The sequence below is a fragment of the Lontra canadensis genome, unplaced genomic scaffold, assembly GCF_010015895.1.
Source record: "Lontra canadensis isolate GAN:19392208 unplaced genomic scaffold, GSC_riverotter_1.0 scaffold52, whole genome shotgun sequence".
In the NCBI taxonomy this organism is placed as follows: Eukaryota; Metazoa; Chordata; class Mammalia; order Carnivora; family Mustelidae; genus Lontra; species Lontra canadensis.
In genome coordinates this window covers 10,056,730-10,076,562 of record NW_022631046.1, presented here as the reverse complement: position 1 = coordinate 10,076,562, position 19,833 = coordinate 10,056,730, and the positions used below count along the sequence as shown (strand labels likewise).

General features: G+C 40.7%; 1 protein-coding gene across 5 annotated transcripts in view; it reads left to right on the top strand.

Annotated features, from left to right (window-relative positions):
* Positions 1 to 19,833, top strand: part of USP44 (ubiquitin specific peptidase 44) — a 47,061-nt gene that overhangs the window by 16,788 nt on the left and 10,440 nt on the right. For 3 of the 5 annotated variants that reach the window (XM_032874256.1, XM_032874255.1, XM_032874259.1), the window contains one exon: positions 16,758 to 18,252. In XM_032874256.1, the coding sequence (XP_032730147.1) occupies positions 16,828 to 18,252 (1,425 nt within the window). In that variant the 5' untranslated portion in view covers positions 16,758 to 16,827. Of the gene's footprint in view, positions 1 to 195; positions 453 to 2,361; positions 2,449 to 16,757; positions 18,253 to 19,833 lie in introns of those variants that run through there. The other 2 variants (XM_032874257.1, XM_032874258.1) reach the window with 2 other exon arrangements.

Here is a 19,833-nt window from a genome sequence, read left to right as displayed (position 1 = left end):
ATTATGCGAGGGAACATCTAATTCCATCAATTCATTAAGCATTTTTAAGAGAATTTTTGGCCAGCACCATACAAAGAGCTGTAGAGGGACACCCGAGCAGAGCAAGTGCACATTCCTTGTCCCCAAAGAGGTTACGATGCAGAGAGAACCAGGCGCGGAACTCAGAACAAAAGCTGTGACTGCATAATAATGTATTGGGGGGTGAGGGATGGGGATCTGAAAGCCTAGTTACTAGGAAAGCAATTTCCAGGAGGTGAGAGCTTAGGCCAGCTGGGGAAGAAGTTGATTGTAATGATCTGCAGGAGTGAAAGTTGGAGGGCCTTCTACTTAGGAGACAAACATCTGCCCTGATTTAAAAGGTGGGAAGTGCCCTAAGTGTGTGAGACCGTAAAGAGACTGACCTAGCAGTCAAAGGTTGATAAGGGGAAAGACTGATTTTGAGGTTATAATGGGTAAGTTTGGGTAAGACTTTTGATGACATGTGAAGGGAAGAAGACTGTTGTTGTTGTTGTTGCAGTAAAAAGCGTAGATTTCATGAGATGGGTGTAAAACAAATAGGAAAATTACATGAGAAAAACCTCTCGATTACCCCCAGAGAGGTTCCAGAGGGGTGTCAGGAAACAAGCTAGACATGCCATAATTTAGGCCTAAGTTAAGACCCAGAATAAAATGGTAGCGGAAGAAATTTTCGAATTTGAATGAATAGTAAGTACAATCAATACATATAGGCTAAGCTACAATCTCTCTCATTACTTATCTTTAATTATTAACACAATTGACAATAATCTCCAGATGATTTCTTATCCCTAGCTCATCCTTCCCATCCAGCACCTCTCCCTAGCTTACACCTTTGTACTCAAGACCTTTTATTGAGAACTGTCTACTCCGTACCTCCTCCTATGCCTCACTCAGCCTGCCCTTGTTTTGTTGTGCTCCCATTTCACGTTCTCTTCGTTTAGTCAAATCATCTTAGTCCTTAAAAGACCCAGCTTAAGTACCACCTTTTGGAAATCTGATCTCAGGAAATGCTATCACTTTGGCCACATGCAACTTATTTTCTGATTACCATTTTTTATTAATGATCTTTATTCTATTTAATTCTTCAAAAAAGGTTTTTAAAAAATTGTGATCATTGCAGAAGATTGAGAAAATAAAAATCACTTGAGGGGCATCTGCTGGCTCAGTCAGTGGAACATGCAACTCTTGACCTTGGGATTCTAAATTCAAGCCCCTCATTGGGTGGGGAGATCACTTAAAAATAATATCTTTAAAAAATTCACTTGTGATCTTGCCACCATTATTGAAATGTTAATGTATCACAAGTGTTGTACAATGTGAATAGTATATATTTTTGCTGCGTGGTGTCTAGTTTGCCTTCTCAACATGCCTTTAAATCATTATTCAGTTAACCCCAACCCCTTTCACCTTGTGCAGATTGACAAGTGCTTTTATTTATTTAGCTAGCTATTTTTAAGATTTCTGTTTTTAAGTAATCTCTATAGCTAGCATGTGGTTTGAACTCACAACCCCAAGATCAAGAGCCTCATGCTCCACTGTCAGAGCCCCAAGGAGCGCTTTGGAAGAGCTTCCTACAGATTGACTGGTTTTGGGTCTGGTATTCGTCCCACTCTAAAAACTCTTGAAAAGAGAGAGAAGGGGCCATATACTCATACACAAGATAATTTATAAAAAAAGAACTCTCAGAAGAATAGGAATGGCAGATATAGTTGGCTTGACCTATGTATCCTTCATTTAATATTTTTTTAAATGAGATTTTTTTTTTTTTTTTAAGTAATCTCTCTGCTGAATGTGGAACCTTACTTGCCCAACTGCTGACTGAGGAAACCGAATTCAAGGGGGATAACCTGGAGCTCACACCTAGGTTGCACCTCGGAAAGGAAACTTTTTCTCGAGGAATTTCTACGCCAGTTAATTTGCACTCATTTTGAAAATAACGGAATTGGCACGCGTCTCTACCAAACAAATTGACGCTGTGTGAGTCGCAGAAATGCTGTGGCAGAGTACCAAAGTCCGTGGAATATTCTATTCTGCATCTTACAGAAAAGTGCTAAACAGTGGCTGTGCCGTCCCAGGCCCGATGGTGAGGACAGGTGCGAAGCCTGCCTTGGGAAGAAGCTGCCACCGTCTACGCAGAGCCATACGCAGGCCAGGAAAAGCATCCCCTGACGCCGACGGGGAACCCGGGTCTCCTGCCCCTCAGGCCTGCTCCCGCAGCGGGTAGACAGCCGCGGAATGGAGCTGCACCCCCAACACTCCCAAGGCCCGGGGCGGGGGGAGCGGGGCGGGGGGAGCGGGGCGGGGCATCGTCACTAGTGACGTAGCCGCTCAACCGGACCACCGCCGCCGCCGTCGCCGCCGCGGCCCCCACCGAACTCGGGGGCGGGGGTCCCGGGGTGAGCGCAAAGATGGCCGCTCGGGCTCGGGCTGGTGAGTGTGCGTGACCGGCGCGCGGCTGCGGCGGTTGCCCGAACGGGGTCTCTGCGGGAGCGGAGGTTCCACTGGAGCCCCCGGGGCTGGGAGGCACCTGGCGGCGTTTCCCCGCCGCGGAGGACGTAGGGGGATCCCTAAGGGAGGGACGGGGGTGCTGCGGACGGACTGAGGGCAGCGAGCCCAGGGGCGCGAGGAGGAGGCGGTGGCAGCAGCGGCGGGTCCAGCGAAGTTAGAATTGGCGCCTCTGGGAAGTTTCGGTGGGTTGTGCGATGCCCTGGCCGGGGTCCCGGCGCCCGACCACCTCAAGAGTGCCCAGAGATGCTGCGAGGAGCCGCGTTCCTGTGGCCCCGGTCATCGCGTAGCCACCTCGCGCTGGGCTGGAGGGGAACGAGTTGGGAGAAGGGGTGAAATAGCAAGACTTTCGGGGATGCGGAGGGGAAGATGTTCACTGACCGGCGTTCGGGAGCGTTGAGGAGCTGTGATCGCGAATCTGATGCGCGCTGGGGCGCTCGGCAGAGCTGGTTCTGGGGCGATAAAAACCGAATCCTACCCCTGCTCCGATTGCCGCCAAGTGATGCTCCAAGCCCCCTGGGAGGCGTTGGAAGGGCAGTTTCTAGCCCTCCGTTGGCGAGGAAAGGCTTGCCTTCCCTCCATGGATTGAGTCCCTGCATTAACAGCACCTGCTACCACTTAAGAGACACTTGCCATTTTTGAATACCAGCTTCCTAAACCATCCCCGCTGGCCTTCGGGGAAGGAATGCTAATAGGCTAAACCCATTTTTGAGGCATAAGAAATGTGTCAGCATTCGAAGAAAGAAATGCTCAAGTTTAAGAGGTGGTAGGACACCCTCCTCCTGCCCCCATTCCCAATTAAAAAAAAAAAAAAAAAAGAAACGTGGTAATTGTTTCAACCAAGTTTGACCTGGTGTAAATTCTTCTGGTAACTGGGTAATTTCTTGGAGTTTTAATTTTGGAGGTAAACAATTTAGCAAGTTTAAGTTTAAGTCGCTTTGTCTTTAAGCCCTCCCGAGTTCCCCCACTCTTAAACTCTAATGGTCATATCTTGCAAGTAACGGGATTGTGAAATTAGCATGGAAATAGGACCTTCAGGCCCTGCACTTGAATTCCTTATTATCTGTGAAGTAGCTGCCTGTGGGGAAAAAGTAGGGGGTTGGTAACATTGGGCCTGGAATTCCATTTTGAGTTGTCCTTAAAACCAGTATTCAGTGTAAACAAGGAAAAAGAATTGGCTATTCACTCTGATCAAATTCAGAAAGCCAACAGGAGTTAAGCACATGTTTATAGAATATTTCATAATCTCAGTGAGATTCAATATTTAGTTGTCTTGAAAGAGAGGAAAACTTCGTATTCTCAGAACCTTAATCTTTTTATCCTTAATTTAGCATCTTGGGACTCGAAAGAGATTTTTATTTTTGTTTAATTTCCCCCACCTCACCCCCAGAACTTAGAGATTTTTAACGTTTTGACTTGTTTAGTTTCTCTCCTTCCTGCTCTGATTTCTCTAACTTTTGGGGTACTAGCTATTAATTTTGCAATGGATGGCAGATTTTTCAGTCTAGGATTTTTCATTGTAGATTATCCGTATTGAAATTTAGAGATATTCTAATATTGAACAAGGAGTTCGATGCATATATTGTAGAAAGCTGAACTTTTTTTTTTAGCTGTTTTGATTGAACGTTTATCTTGTTTTTCTTTCAAAATTTTAATTGTCCAAGATCTTTTAGCTTACAAACATTTAAGTGCTAAGTGAATCTGTGTTGAGCATGCTATACAATGATACGCTTTTTCTAATTCTTAAAATGGAAAATCTGTTGAAGATTCGGATTAAATATTTGACATATATTGTTTCTACTTAATTGTCTCTACCCCCCTTGTCACAGATTTTTCGTTTTCTACTACACAAAGGAATACGTTATCATATGTACCCGCTACCAAACTTTTCCTCTACGTACTTGAATCTTACTGAGTATTATAGCATTGGTGGTATATAAGAGGATTTTCTGCTCACTGGGTTGAGGGCTGAGTCTGATTGTATTTTGTTTGTATCCCCAGTACCTGACTATTTGCTTAACGTAGAGGAAAACCCCCCGTAAATGTTCGTGTTTTTGAATGGTACAGAGATACAGAGAAAGGCAACACCTTGGCTTCTTGGTGGCTGAAAAAGGATGCTTGGAAGTTTTTCTCCTTCCTGTAATGTTAGGCAGAACAAACAGGGTTGCCGGATTCTTTTGGAATTGTCTGGTTCAGGGGGATTAGACAGACTAGGACACAGGTTTAAGAGTCTAATCAAGGCAGGAAATGTGGGAAATTGTTCTGCCCTTAGGCCCAACCTAAATAGGTGACAAGTAACTAAAATATAGGAGGATTTTATAATACTGGCTTTCTGGCAGTGATTAAGATTATTAAAGTATGGTGGTTTTTCACAGCACCTTCAGATACCATAAAACTTTATTATTAAGAATTCACTTTTAGTGGAGTTCTCCATAACACAGGAAAAGCTAATTTATGCATGATAGGCCAAGTCATGAATGTGCTAGAATGATAGTCTAGGCATTTTACACAAAGTATTTGAATTCTGTTTTCTAGACCCATATTACAATGCTCAAATTTTTTGCGAACGTTTCCCCCACTGTTATGAAATTAGCACCAGATTGATGTAGAAGTATGGTGGCATGACACTAATGATAAATATTTTGGAACAAAATTGCCCATGATTGAAATACTTAAAAATAGTGATGGGTGAGGAAATCAAATAACCTGGTGGCAGAACTTGCTTTCCACGAGCTTTTTCTTAGAACATCATCAACTAGATTCAATCTCTGTGCTTCTGGGGAGGCAGTGTTAGAGACATGAAGAAGGTCCAGGGTAAAAAGGTACCTTTTTCGTTTAATGAGGAGTTTCAAGCGAGATCAGAGTAATTATAGATTCTAGGTCTCTAGAGGAAGAAAGAATAACCAGGGCCTTTCTAGGGATAAAGGAAAGGAAATACATCATGATTGACAAGAGGTGCCAAAGCACATAATAGGCATAATAGCATACCTAAGAGGGAAAAGGGAGTTCATTGTGTTCGTTCAATAATTTCTAACTTCAAAATTTTGAAGCCCTTTGTACCAGGCACTATGCTTGACCCTTGGCATTTTGCAAACATCTCTTCAGAGTACAGGGTACTAATAAGATAAATGGAAATTTGGAAACTGCTCATAAGGACTGGGTAGGGTTTGCCCTAATTACCATGGATAAGGTTATTTTTATTCTCATTCAAATACATGCAAAGATTGAGGTGGCTAGTAATTCATAAGACCTACTTCCTATTGAAATTGCCATTTCCTTCTATCTTTTATTATGGAAAATAACAGATCTTCCTACTTTTAATAGCTTTTAGAGGATCTGTTTAGGTTATTTGGTACTGTTGAAAGAAAATTAAGTTTTGTGGCACACCTTGGTGGCTCAGTTGGAAGCAGCTGACTTTTGATTTTGGTTCTAGTTGTGATCTCTGGGTGAAATCAGCCCTTATGGGGCTCCTGCTCAGCATGGAGTTTGCTTGGGTTTCTCTCTCCCTCTCACTCTGTCCCTCCCACCTCAAATAAATAAATAAATCTTTAAAATAAATCTTTAAAAAAAATAGTTAAGTTTTATTGTAAAAATTATCTTTGTTAAAATTCAACATATGCCAGCTCTTTAAAATCTATCCTTTTAGAAGGTTCTCTAATGAGATAAATATTCTTTTTTAAAAGATTTTTAAAAATTTATTTTTAAAGATTTTATTTATTTGACAAAGAGAGACAAAACAAGGGAACACAAGCAGGGGGAGTGGGAGAAGGAGAAGCAGGCTTCCCGCTGAGTAGGGAGCCCAATGTGGGGCTCCATCCCAGGACCCTGGGATCATGACCTGAGCTGAAGGCAGAAGCTTAACAACTGAACCACCCAGGTGCCCCTTTTAAGATTTATTTTAGAGAGACAGCAAGCGCATGCACACACGGACAGGGACATAGGGAGAGAGTCTTAAGCAGACCCCATGCTGAGCACAGAGCCCAAGGTGGAGCTGGATCCCATTACCCAGAGATGACCTGAGCTGAAACTGAGTCCTTTGCTTGACCCACTGTGCCATCCAAGCATCCCTAAATATTTATTCTTTATGCCCAGTGGTACATATGTTTTTTCTTTAACTGAAGTAGAATGTATATAAAATGTACACACCAATTTCCTGAAGCAGTAGTAAATATCCCAGTTATGAAAAATTTTAAAAATTGAAATTATTCACAAAGTGGTCATCTGTGTATAAAAACATTTTAACAAAAGATGTGTGGGAAGTGGCTGGTCATAGATGAGAGCAGAAAAGTATATACTGTGCCACAATTCGAAGGCTCGTATAGGCCATTTTGAGGAGTTTAGATTGATCTTGTGGTCTTTCAAGACTTTTAAACAATTTTTTTTTAAATGTGAAACTGTGCTATGAGACACACTGGGAACTATATAAAATGCAAATGTCATGATTATTTGACTAAGTATGAGCTATGAAAAGGGAGAAACTTCTTAATAAAGCATAATATTTAACATCTATTCAGATTTTAAAATAATTTTTAGGTATGTATATTGGCCAGATCCCTTATTCTGTGTTACTTTTTAAAATAGTAATTAGTTTGGCTATTTTTTTGTATGTTTATTTTTCCAGTAACTTCCTGTCTTTCATAAAAACATAGTTTTTAGGGGTGCCTGGGTGGCTCAGTAGGTTAAAGCCTCTGCTTTCAGCTCAGGTCATGATCTCAGGGTCCTAGGATGGAGCCCCGCAATGGGCTCTCTGCTCAGAGGGGAGCCTGCTTCCCCACCTCTCTCTGCCTGCCTCTCTGACTGCTTGTGGTATCTCTCTTTCTCTGACAAATAAATAAAATCTTTAACAAAAACATATTTTTTAAAGCAAAGAATCTGAAAATTGTGCTACTAATTGCAATGACTAGAGGATTGAGGTGACATTTATGTGACTGATCTTTAGTAACTGACCTCCTGTAGGAATTTCCAAAGCTTGCTAACGATATTGTAGCTTTCCATGTTTTCTAAGTGTCTTAAGATAAAATAGGTGGAAAGGGAGTGGTCAACTGAAAAGATCATTTTGTTGAGGATAACAAATTTAATAGTGGAATGTTAATTTTTTAAAAAAATTGTTATTTATTTGACAGAGATCACAAGTAGGCAGCATGGCAGGCAGAGAGAGAGAGGGAAGCAGGCTCCCCGCTGAGCAAAGAGCCCGATGTAGGGCTTGACCCCAGGACCCTGGGATCATGATCTGAGCCGAAGGCAGAGGCTTTAACCCACTGAGCCACCCAGGTGCCCCTATTTTTATTTTTTTAAAGATTTTTCTTTGGGGGTGTCTGGCTGGCTCAGTCGGTTAAGCATCTGACTCTTGATATCAGCTCAGGTCTTGATCTCAAAAGGCATGCATTCAAGCCCTGTGTTGGGCTTCACACTGGGTTTGGAGCCTACTTTAAAAAAAAAAAAAAAAAGACTTGATTTTTTTTTTTTTTTAAAGATTTTATTTATTTATTTGACAGAGATTACAAGCAGAGAGGTAGGCAGAGAGAGAGAGGGGGAAGCAGGCTCCCGCTGAGCAGAGAGCCCGACACGGGGCTCAATCCCAGGACCCTGGGACCATGACCTGAGCTGAAGGCAGAGGCTTCAACCTACTGAGCCACCCAGGCACCCCGAAGACTTGATTTTTTTTTTTTAAGTAATCTCTACACACATCATGGGGCTTGAACTCACAACCCAAGGCCAAGGGTTGCACACTCCGCTAACTGAGCCAGCCAGGTGCCCCTGTTTATTTTTTTATTTTTTATTTTTAAAATTATTTTCTTTTTAAGTAATCTCTACTCCCAGCATGGAGCTCAAATTCATGATACCATGATTGAGGTGAATGCTGTAGGGGCTCCTGGGTGGCTCAGGTCAGTGGGTAAAGCCTCCTGACTCCTGATTTCAGCTCAAGTAATGATCTCAGAGTTGTGAGATCAAGCCCCCTGTGTTTGGCTCCCCGCTGTGTGGAGCCTGCTTAAGATTCTCTCTCTCCATCCCCCTCTGCTCCTCCCTGTACTCCCCTCTTCCCCCAAAAAGCTGAATCCTCTATTAAGAGTTGCATCCTGGGGACACCTGGGTGGCTAAGTTGGTTAAGCGTCTGCCTTCAGCTCGGGTGGTGATCCTAAGGTCCTGGGATCAAGTCTGCAATTGGACTCCTTGCTCAGTTGGGAGCCTGCTTCTCCTTCTGCTTGTTGTCCCCCCTGCTTGTGCTTTTGCGCTCTCTTTGACAAATAAAATGTTTTTTAAAAAGTCGCATTGTGTACCAACTAAGCCAATCAGGTGCCTAAAACAATTTTAATCAGGGGTCAGAAAGTATGTGTCAGTTAATTTTTGTATAAAATCTTTTTGGGGTACCTGAAAACACACAAAATGGGACAAGACATGTGGTAGGCTGTGGTTAAGGATGGAGAAAGTAGGATATTATAAAATATCAGGAAACTGCCTTGACTCTCCCTGAGGGAAAAATGGCCACTTGGTTGAGGGTGGGGAGCAGTTTTAGTGATCCATAATTTCCTATTCTTTTTTGTTCTTTTAAGATTTTTATTTATTTATTTGACAGAGCGATCACAAGTAGAGAGGCAGGCAGAGAGAGAGAGAGGAGGAAGCAGGCCCCCCACAGAACAGAGAGCCGGAAGTGGGGCTTGATCCTAAGACCCTGAGATCACGACCCCCGAGCCGAAGGCAGAGGCTCAACCCACTGAGCCCCCATAATTTCCTATTCTTTTTCTCTTTCAAGTATTTTTTTTTTTTTTTTAAAGATTTCATTTATTTGTCAGAGAGCATGGGCACAAGCACAGGGAGTGGCAGACAGAGGGAGAAGTAGGCTCCCTGCCAAGCAAGGAGCCTGATGCGGGACTGGATCCCAGGACCCCACGATCACAACCCAAGCAGAAGGCAGATGCTAAACCCACTGAGCCTCCAGGACGTCCCTAGACTTCCTATTTTTTTTTTTAAAGATTTTATTTATTTGAGAGAGCACAAGCACTGGGGAGGGGTCGGGGGTGGGGGGACTGTGCGCGTGGGAAGCAGGATTTTAAGAGTTAAAGGCTCAAAGCAAACTTGAAGATTGATTCACCAGGATAATATCATAGAAGAGAGTAAGAGTCTGGATAAGACTGGAAGGTGACTGCTGTACCTCAGGTTTGGAGGTTACTGCTGTATCTCAGGAATGATAAAGTGCATAATAAGAATGATAACTGCAAATGAGAAGACTTGGGGAGTGATGACTATATATATATAGGATAAATTGAGTGTTTGTATGGAAAAGATGAGAGGGACGAGTGAAAAAAAAAACCAAAAACCTAGCCTGGGTACTTGAATGATACTATACTATCTTTAATAAGAGGATATTGGAAAAGGAACTAATTCTCTGAAGACAAGATGTATAGGTAAACTGAGTTTGCATTGTGCCTAAGACTGGTTCAGAAAGGTTTGGTGGTCAGCTATCTAGATCTGATCATTGAAACTGTGCCAGTAGGAGGAGCTATTGAAATAGATGTCAGAAAGGTATTACTACATGCTTAAAGCCTGGACGGTTATGTTGCAAAGGGCCATAATTTGAGTAAGTGAAAATTAATTTGAGATAATTTTCACTAGGTGGTAAGTATAAGCAATTTTGTGCTGTTGAACTGTAACAAGTTAAATATTTTACCCATGAGATTTGATTTTTTTTGCGATGTAGATTTTTAACTAAAAATACTATATATAATAAAATCAAATGTTTTATTTCTCTTCTAGTCATTTTAGTTTTCTATTCTATAATTGCTTTAATTATATGTTAAACCTATGTAAAATAATCAGCTTTCAATAAGTAAAATACGGTTTTGTTTTGTTTTGTTTTTTAAGATTTTATTTATTTATTTATTTATTTATTTGACAGAGGAGAGACGCAGCGAGAGAGGGAACACATAGAGGGAGTGGCAGGGAGAGGGAGAAACAGGCTTCCAGATGATGTGGGGCTCCATCCCAGGACCCTGAGATCATGACCTGAGCTGAAGGCAGATGCTTAACCATCTGAGCCACCCAGGTGCCCCGCATACTTGGTTTTATAAAAAGCATTTTATAGGTATTACTTGGAATTTTTTTTAAGACTTTTTATTTATTTACTTGACAGAGATCACAAGTAGGCAGAGAGGCAGGCAGGCAGAGGGAGAAGCAGGCTCCCTGCTGACCAGAGAGCCTGATGTGGGGCTTGCTGGATCCCAGGACCCTGGGATCATGACCTGAGCCAAAGGCAGAGGCTTTAACCCACTGAGCCACCCAGGTGCCCCGGTATTATTTGGAATTTTAAGTGTGAAACATTTTTTAAATGTCTGAGAAAATGGTAGTATAGATCATTTTAATCATTATATATAGATTTCATTCAAAACATCATGACTGTGTGTTGCTATTATATATAGGCACAGGTAATATTTTATCAGACTCTACATGGAGGATGCAGAAATATTGTTATCTCTCTTTAAAGTGAATATACTGCTAAAAATTACGTAGCCAACCTGCAAGCGAAACAGGCAATACATAGCTTCTCTGCAGTGAATTAGCAAATGAAAAGAAGCGCTCTTAACCCAGTGGAGGAAAATAGGAAGTGTCAAGAAAATACACCGACCCCCTTTTCTTTTCCTCCAAGCTTTTAGATCTTTGTGTGATGAGGCCCCTTTGGGGATACCTTAGTAAGTGTCTTGGAGCTTTAGGTCTAGGCAGCAGAGCAAACTGGAAATCTCAGGTGGCAACAACCTGGTTTGCTAGCGCTTGTTTACTTCCCTGCCCTTCTCTTGGTTGTCTGCCCTCTCCTGGTTTCTTTCATAAGTAGACAGGGTAAGTGGGCCCCCTGGTCTAAAATATTAATTCCCTGATCTGTCATTCCACCATTCTGGTTTCACATCTTTATGGGGGTTTTTTTGGTTTTGTTTTTGCTTTAAAACAAACATTTTTTTAAATTTATTTTTAAGTAATCTCTACACCCAACATGCCATTCAAACTCACAACCCTGAGATCGAGAGTCTCATGCTCTACCAACTAAGCTAAGCGAGCAACCCTGGTTTCACTTCTTTGGGTTTAAAAAAAAAAAAAAGATTTTATCTTTGAGAGATCTTTTAAAATGCAAATACCCTGGGAGAGGTCAGACCTTAGTTCTCAGCCAACATCTTAATTATCAGTTAGCACCGTAGTTGGGCTTAGTACACATATGGCTGGGAAGATTGAATCCCTGGCTAGAAGTGATGAAACTAGAAGGAAATTAGTAGTAGTTGTAGCAGTAGCATTGTCAGCTAACATGTACTGAGAGCCACGTTAAGTGTCAGGATTTATTCTAGGTGCTTTATAAATTTCTCTAATTCCCTCCACAACTGTATTCGTTTTCTCATCATTGTTTTTTTTTTTTTTTTTTTTAAATAAGAAAACTGAGGTGAGTGGAGCATAAGTGATTTGTCTAGGTCACATAGTAAATACAACCAAGTGTTAAACTCAGCCTTTTGGATTCCGGAGTGTGCTTTCTAACCATTTTGCTGTGATACCTCTCTACTGCTATATAGCCTCCCTGAGAAATGGCATCTCATCACATTTTACACTTTTCATGATATTTCACTGAATGGAAACATGCTGTTTAATTATAGGCCACTTCCTGTTGAAGGGTAGTGAGGACCTTAAAATCATCTAAATAGATTTTTTAGTAATAACTGGGAACTATTTGCAGAATATAGAGAAAGGAGTAAAGAGGCTATATTGAGCACATACATAGCTAAATATACACTAGTATGTATATATTCCTGCATAAAATTTACACAAATAACATGCTCATAATTTTTAGATACTTGAAAATATGGATAACCCCAGAATAAACTATGTGTATTCTTTCTAGGTATTTTTTATTTTGCATCTTCTTTTCTGAATGTTGTGCAATGTGTTAATTCATACCACCTCTAAAATTTTAGAATGAGGGGCACCGGGGTGGCCTAGTCAAGCGCCTGCCTTCAGCTCGGGTCATGATCTTGGAATCCTGGGATCAAGCCCAGCACTGGGAATCCCTTGCTAAGTGGCGACTCTGCTTCTCCCTCTCCCTCTGCGCCTCCCCCTGCTTGTATACAGACTTCTCTCTCTCTCTCTCTCTGCACTCTTTCTCTCTCAAATACATAAATCTTAAAAAAAAAAAAAACATTTTTTAGAATGAAATAATTTCCCTTGAGTGCAAGTAAACGGCATTTCCCTCCTCTCAAGAAGCTGAACTAATAATTACTGTCTGACTTGCCAGAAATGAATGTTTAACTAAATTATCTCTGTATTCTTTATATGATCCTTTTATTTTATTTTTTACAATCTTTTAAAAATAAAAGTAGATAAGATACCTTGGTGGTTCAGTGGGTTAAGTATCTGCCCTTGGCTCAGGTCATGATCTCAGGGTCCTGGGATCGAGCCCACCCCGTTGAGCCCCAAGCTGAGCTCTCTGCTCTCTCGTTCTTACTCTCATAAATAAAATCTTTAAAGATAAATAAAAGTAGAAGAGGGCCCTAGATTTTTCTCTTAATCTCCATATTGAACCAGTTCTTTCAGCCAATGTTTGCTTTAACACTAATCTACCTCTGCTCCTGTCCTTGCTTTAACACTGCTACAGCTAGAATTTTCTTATAATGCTTGGAGGAATAATATCTTATAATCAGTCATCCTTTCTCTAGATCTGCTATTTCAGATCCATCTGTAACCTATGTATCTAATCATGTCATTCTTCTCTACAGAATTCATTAGTGGCTTTTTTTTATTGCCTGTAGGCCCTGGAAGCAGGCTTGGTGATGATTGGGGCAGGAATTTCCAAGGTCCCAGGTACTGGTGAATGGGTCCAAAAGGGGAGTTGGAGATGTTTGCAGGCTCCAGGTGACCATATCCCCTTGACTCTGCTGACTCCACATAATGGGACCCTCTAAAGTCTCAGGTCTGGGCCCTGGTGGTCTGGGTTTAAAGGCAGTGTGTGCTGTTGCTGTGTGAACTTTTGGTGGCAGCAAGAATCAAAGCAGGGAGAACATTTAAGAAGCCTTATTCAGTCATCCCGGTGAGACTTAATGGAGCTTGGATCAGAGTGAGAGCAGCAGAGGTAATACGTAGTCAGTTTCTAGATATATTTTGAAGATAAAGCCAACCAATTTTCCTGAAGGACTGATGTGACGAGAGAGAAAGAGGAGTCAAGAATGAGATATTTAGCTTCAGTACCTGCAAGGATTTAGTATAATGGAGCATATCATTCACTGATGTCTTAATTTTGCCGTTAGCAACTATTGTTGAATGCCAGCAGTTCTAATAAAATACTGTATTTGCACAGGTTTTGGACCACAGGAAATTTTGGAGGACAAGAAATAAATTTAAAATGTGTGCTTGAAATATGTGTACATGTGAGGGTTAAGACTGGTCAGCCTTACATCCCTATTCAGATACAGCCTACATCTGAAAAAGTTAAGAAGTGGAGGGAGAGGCCCTGTCTGACTGCTAGGAAATTGTACAAAAAAAAGAGGTGGGAAGGAACCAAATATCAGCTTTACCTTTGCAGCTTTCTTAGGTCCCAGGAGGTAGCACCTGCAAGTACCATTGAAATTCATATTGTCTTGTTGCCCTAAAAAATTTAGAGCATCAGTCATGCTCCATAAAATGTTCTGAGTGTTTTGTAACTAGGTCCCCACCTGTGACCTGAAACTTGTGTTCAATTTGTGTTAAATCAATGAAGAAAAAAATTTTTAAGATATTTTATTTATTTATTTGAGAGAGAGCACATATGCAGGAGCCTGAGTGCAGGGAGGGGCGGAGGGAGGAGAAGCAGACACCCTGCTGAGCAGGCAGCCTGAGGCGGGCTTAATCTCAGGACCCAGGGATCATCACCTGAGCTGAAGACAGACGCTTAACCAATTACGGCACCCGGGCACTCCAATAAAGTATTTTGTGACCCCTACTTTTTAACTAGATTACTATTTTTATTTTTATTTATCTATTTTTAAAGATTTTATTTCAAGTGATCTCTTAACCCAGCATGTGCCTCAAATTCACAACCCAGAGATCGAGTTGCACGCTCCATCCACTGAGCCAGCCAGGTGCCCCTATTTTTAGATAGTTGTAGCAAAAAGTATTTGTGACTCTATTATGATAAAGGAACACATTTCTGGGTCAAAGCCATATAGGTTTTGTTCATTTTGTTTTGTTTTATTGGGGTGGGGTTTTGTTTTTGATTTTAGAATACACTTCTAACTTCAGATAGTGTGTAGGCCCACCAGAATATAAAAATTTATTATATTGCCATCCAGTTCATATTCTTCCTTTTTTCTTTTTTCTTTTGCTTACTTATCCTTGCACAGTCCTGAGATGCTATTCAAACACAAAAGCATTCTCCTCTTCTATCTCTCTGCCAGCCTCAGGTAAACTGTCAAGTCTGTCAAATTCAAAGTATGTTACAGAGCCATGAATTGAAGGTCATTATTGATTTACTGGTGGAAAGCTAAATTTAAAATGGTAATTAGGTAGAATACTGTGATTTATTTAAATAAATAGATGTTCATTATAGCTACCATTTATTGGGTGTTTACTGTGTGTTAGACAAATATTTTATATTATCTCCGTTCTTCATTGAAGTTGGTATGAGTTTTCCCTGTTTTACAGAAGAATTTTAAAGACGTTAAAATATTTGCTCAAATCAGACATATAAACAGTATATAGCAGAGGTAGAATTCTTACCTCTAAGTTTTTGTTTTAGATCTCATGCTTTTAACTATGGTTATGCTTTAATAACTATGTGGATAGGGCTCTCAGAATGTAGATATTTGTGAGATATATTTGAGTCTTGCCAGCCCCAATTTTTAAGAAACAGAATGTAATTTTGTAAACAGCCCTTGACTGTTGGGTAAAAGGATAGATCTTATTCTAGTTCATTGAAAAGGGGTCATTACCCATTCTTTACCAGTAGATGGTGGCAGAAAATTTTTTAAAAATTATAAAGTTTTTTTTTTTTTAAGATTATTTATTTATTTGACAGGGGTGGGGCACAAGCAGTGGGGAGTGGGAAAGGGAGAAGCAGGTTTCCTGCCCAGCAGGGAGTCCAACGCAAGAACTCAGTCCCAGGACCGTGGGACCACGACTCGAGCCAAAGACAGACACCTAACAACTAAGCCCCCCAGACACTCGTTTTTAAAGAAAGTAAAGTGAAGTGTGTGTTCTTTCAGAGCAAGGCAGATGAGAGATTAACAGACCTCTAGAGCAAGGGAATGGTGGGAACTGCCTATGGTATTATGACAGGCAGCCCAGAAATTGGGAGGAGATGAAGCAAATTTATAAAATTCTTCTTCTTTTTTTTTTAATTATTTACTTATTTATTTGACAGACAGAGATCACAAGCAGGCAGAGGCAGGAGGGGGGCGGGGAAGCAGGCTTCGAGGGGAAGCAGGCTTCCCGCCGAGCAGAGAGCCAGCGGAGCTCGATCCCAAGACCTTGGGATCATGACCTGAGCCGAAGGAAAAGGCTTAACCCACTGAGCCACCCAGGTGCCCCTATAAAATTATTCTTGAAGGGCACCTGGGTGACTCAGATGATTAAGCCTCTGCCTTTGGCTCTGGTCATGATCTCTAGGTCCTAGGATCAGGAACCCCTGCTCAGTGGGGAGTCTGCTTCTCCCTCTGCTTCTCCCCTGCACTTGTGTAAAAAAAAATATTGTGTAAAAAATACTGTGTAAAAAAATATTGTGTAAAAAATATATTGTGTAAAAAATACTTTTATTTTTTAAATAATTTTTTAAATTTTTTATAAACATATAATGTATTATTAGCCCCAGGGGTACAGGTCTGTGAGTCGCCAGGTTTACACTTCACAGCACTCACCATAGCACATACTCTCCTCAATGTCCATAACCCCACCACTTTCTCCCTCTGTCTCTTTTTTAAAAAGATTTTGTTTATTTTATTTTTGTGAAAGAGAGAGAGTACCGTGCGCACATGAGTGGGGGGAGGGGCAAAGGAAGAAGCAGACTCCTTGCCAAGCAGGGAGCCCTATTTTGAGGGACTCAATCCCAGGACCCTAGGATCATGACCCAAGCCTAAGGCAAATGCTTAATGGACTGAACCACCCAGGCGCCCCCTTTTCTCTCTCTGAGATGAATAATGAACAAATCAAATCTTAAAAAATAGATAAAATAATTCTTGGTAAAATACCTTATAAAAATATTGGCTCTTTTATTTAAAAAATGGTATTATTCTGCTTAGTTTTCAGATGCTTCAGGTATCGTGAACAGAGACTTGTTTGGATTATGCGTTTCTCAGCTAGACTAAATAAATGTTAACAATGGATAAGTGCAAACATATTGGGCAGTTGCGGCTTGCTCAAGACCATTCCATCCTCAACCCTCAGAAGTGGCATTGTGTGGACTGCAATACAACTGAGTCGATTTGGGCTTGCCTTAGCTGTTCTCATGTTGCCTGTGGAAGATACATTGAAGAACATGCACTCAAGCACTTTCAAGAAAGCAGTCATCCTGTCGCGCTGGAGGTGAATGAGATGTATGTTTTTTGTTACCTTTGTGATGATTATGTTCTTAATGATAATGCAACTGGAGACATGAAGTTACTACGAAGTATGTTAAGTGCAATCAAAAGTCAAAATTATCAGTGCACCACTCGTAGTGGAAGGGTTTTGCGGTCTATGGGTACGAGTGATGATAATTACTACTTACAGGATGGCACCCGATCTCTGCTTCAAAATGAAGATCAAATGTATACTGCTCTTTGGCACAGGAGAAGGATATTAATGAGTAAAATCTTTCGAACTTGGTTTGAGCAATCACCCATTGGAAGAAAACGGCAAGAGGAACAATTTCAGGAAAAAATAGCAAAAAGAGAAGTAAGGAAAAGACGACAAGAATTAGAGTTTCAGGTTAAAGCAGAACTGGAAACTATACCTCCTAGAAAGAGTTTACGTTTGCAAGGTCTAGCTCAGTCTACCACAGTAGAAATCGTTCCTGTTCAAGTTTCACCACAAACCCCAGCATCACCAGCAAAAGATAAAATAGTATCTACCTCAGAAGATGTAAGATTAAAAAAAGCCAGTGACTCCTCAGGTAAAAGAAGACCAATAGTAACCCCTGGTGTAACGGGATTGAGAAATTTGGGAAATACTTGCTATATGAATTCTGTTCTTCAAGTGTTGAGTCATTTACTTATTTTTCGGCAATGTTTTTTAAAACTTGATCTGAACCGATGGCTGGCTGTGACAGCTAGTGATAAGACAAGATCACCTTATAAGCACCCACCAATCACAGATACAGTATATCAAATGAATGAATGCCAAGAAAAAGATACAGGCAGTTCTCCCTCCAGACATCCAAGTTTGTCATTAGGACTAAGTGGTGGAGCGTCAAAGAGTAGAAAGATGGAACTTATTCAGCCAAGGGAGCCAAGTTCCCAGTACATTTCTCTCTGTCATGAACTGCATACTTTGTTCCAAGTCATGTGGTCTGGAAAGTGGGCCTTGGTCTCACCATTTGCCATGCTGCACTCCGTGTGGAGACTAATTCCAGCTTTTCGTGGTTATGCCCAACAGGATGCTCAGGAATTTCTTTGTGAACTTTTGGATAAAATACAACATGAACTGGAGACAACTGGTACTAGGTTACCAGCTCTTATCCCTTCTTCTCAAAGGAAACTTATCAAACAGGTTCTGAATGTTGTGAATAATATTTTTCATGGACAACTTCTTAGTCAGGTATGGTTTTTTTTTTTTAACTTATTTTCATCTTGGGAATTCATAAAATGAAGCCTAAAAATGCATTTTCTCTGTATTTCTAGTGCGTTAGAGCTAGTACTATTTTCACATCAAAATAGATTACTTTTGGGGCGCCTGGGTGGCTCAGTGGGTTAAGCCGCTGCCTTCAGCTCAGGTCATGATCTCAGGGTCCTGGGATCGAGTCCCGCATCAGGCTCCCTGCTCAGCAGGGGGCCTGCTTCCCTCTCTCTCTCTCTCTGACTGCCTCCTCTGCCTACTTGTAATCTCTCTCTCTGTCAAATAAATAAATAAAATCTTTAAAAAAAAATAGATTACTTTTACAGAAGTCAGCTCACTCATTTACAGTGTTTCACTGATTTACATGTTTCCTTCATGAATCACCGGAAGTAGTTTTTCACCTATGGTATCAATGATTTTTTTTTTGTGGGGAGAGGGAATCAGGAAACAGCTTTTTAGGTTGATAATATTAAATTCATTTTCTGAGGGATTGAGAAGAGAGGGTTTAACCCCACAAGGAATAGATTTGAAGATGCTGCTGCCCTGAGAATGGATTTTAGTAATTTCAGGAATAAAGAAGTAGCCCTGGAGGACTTTCTATAAAACCAAAGGGGGAAAAGCCTGAAAGCTTTAACAAATAAGTAGGGAAGTTTTAAAGTAAATAGACGTGATTTCATTGAGAATAATCCTAAATGGTTTTCCTTTATTTTAATTACAGCTATAAAAGTTTCCCTTGTGAAAAGGAATCACGAAACCAGAATCTTCCATCTAATTAATAGCTCTCTATAATGAGTGGACTTATTGGTAAAATATTACTAGACATAAGGCTCTCTACTTTTCCATCACACAGAGCTTAAAAATCTTTTGTTTTAGGCAGTTGGGCTGTACAGGTCCTTTCTTTCCCCTTGTACACCTGCCTCTGCTCCTCAGTTCTACTTTCACAGTAATGATACAATCTTTTGTCCTTATAGTGTACTTTTCTGGAATGTAGCTTAAATATATATATTTTAAATTTTTTTAAAGCTCTATGCCCAACGTGGGGCTCAAACTCACAACCCTGAAATCAAGAGTTGCATGCTCTACTGACTGAGCCAGCCAGGTTTCTTAAGTATTTCATATGTAATTATTAGGGTTTATCTTTGATGTTTATTCTACTTAATGTTTCAGAAATGCAAAGTTCTACATTGTGCCATTTATCAAGTAAGACTTGTTTCTTGTGTTGCATGCAATTTTATTTTCCACCACTTTTATCTAAAAGCTTAAAAAGCACCATTAATAGGAGAGCCTGGCTGGCTCAGTCGGTAGAGCATGCAGCTCTTGATCTTTGAGGTGGTGAGTTCAAGCCCTATGTTGGGCCCAGAGCTTACTTTAAAACAAAGTTAAAATGCACTATTATAAACAGAAGTAATATATAGTCATAAAAACCCAAATGATATGGTAAATCTATGCAGCAAAAGAAAAATCATCCCCTTCTCCCATAACCCCACAACCCACACATAAAACTATTAATATTTTGGTACACTTTCTTCTAGGTTTTTTTTCTATTATACATTAAAATTTTTG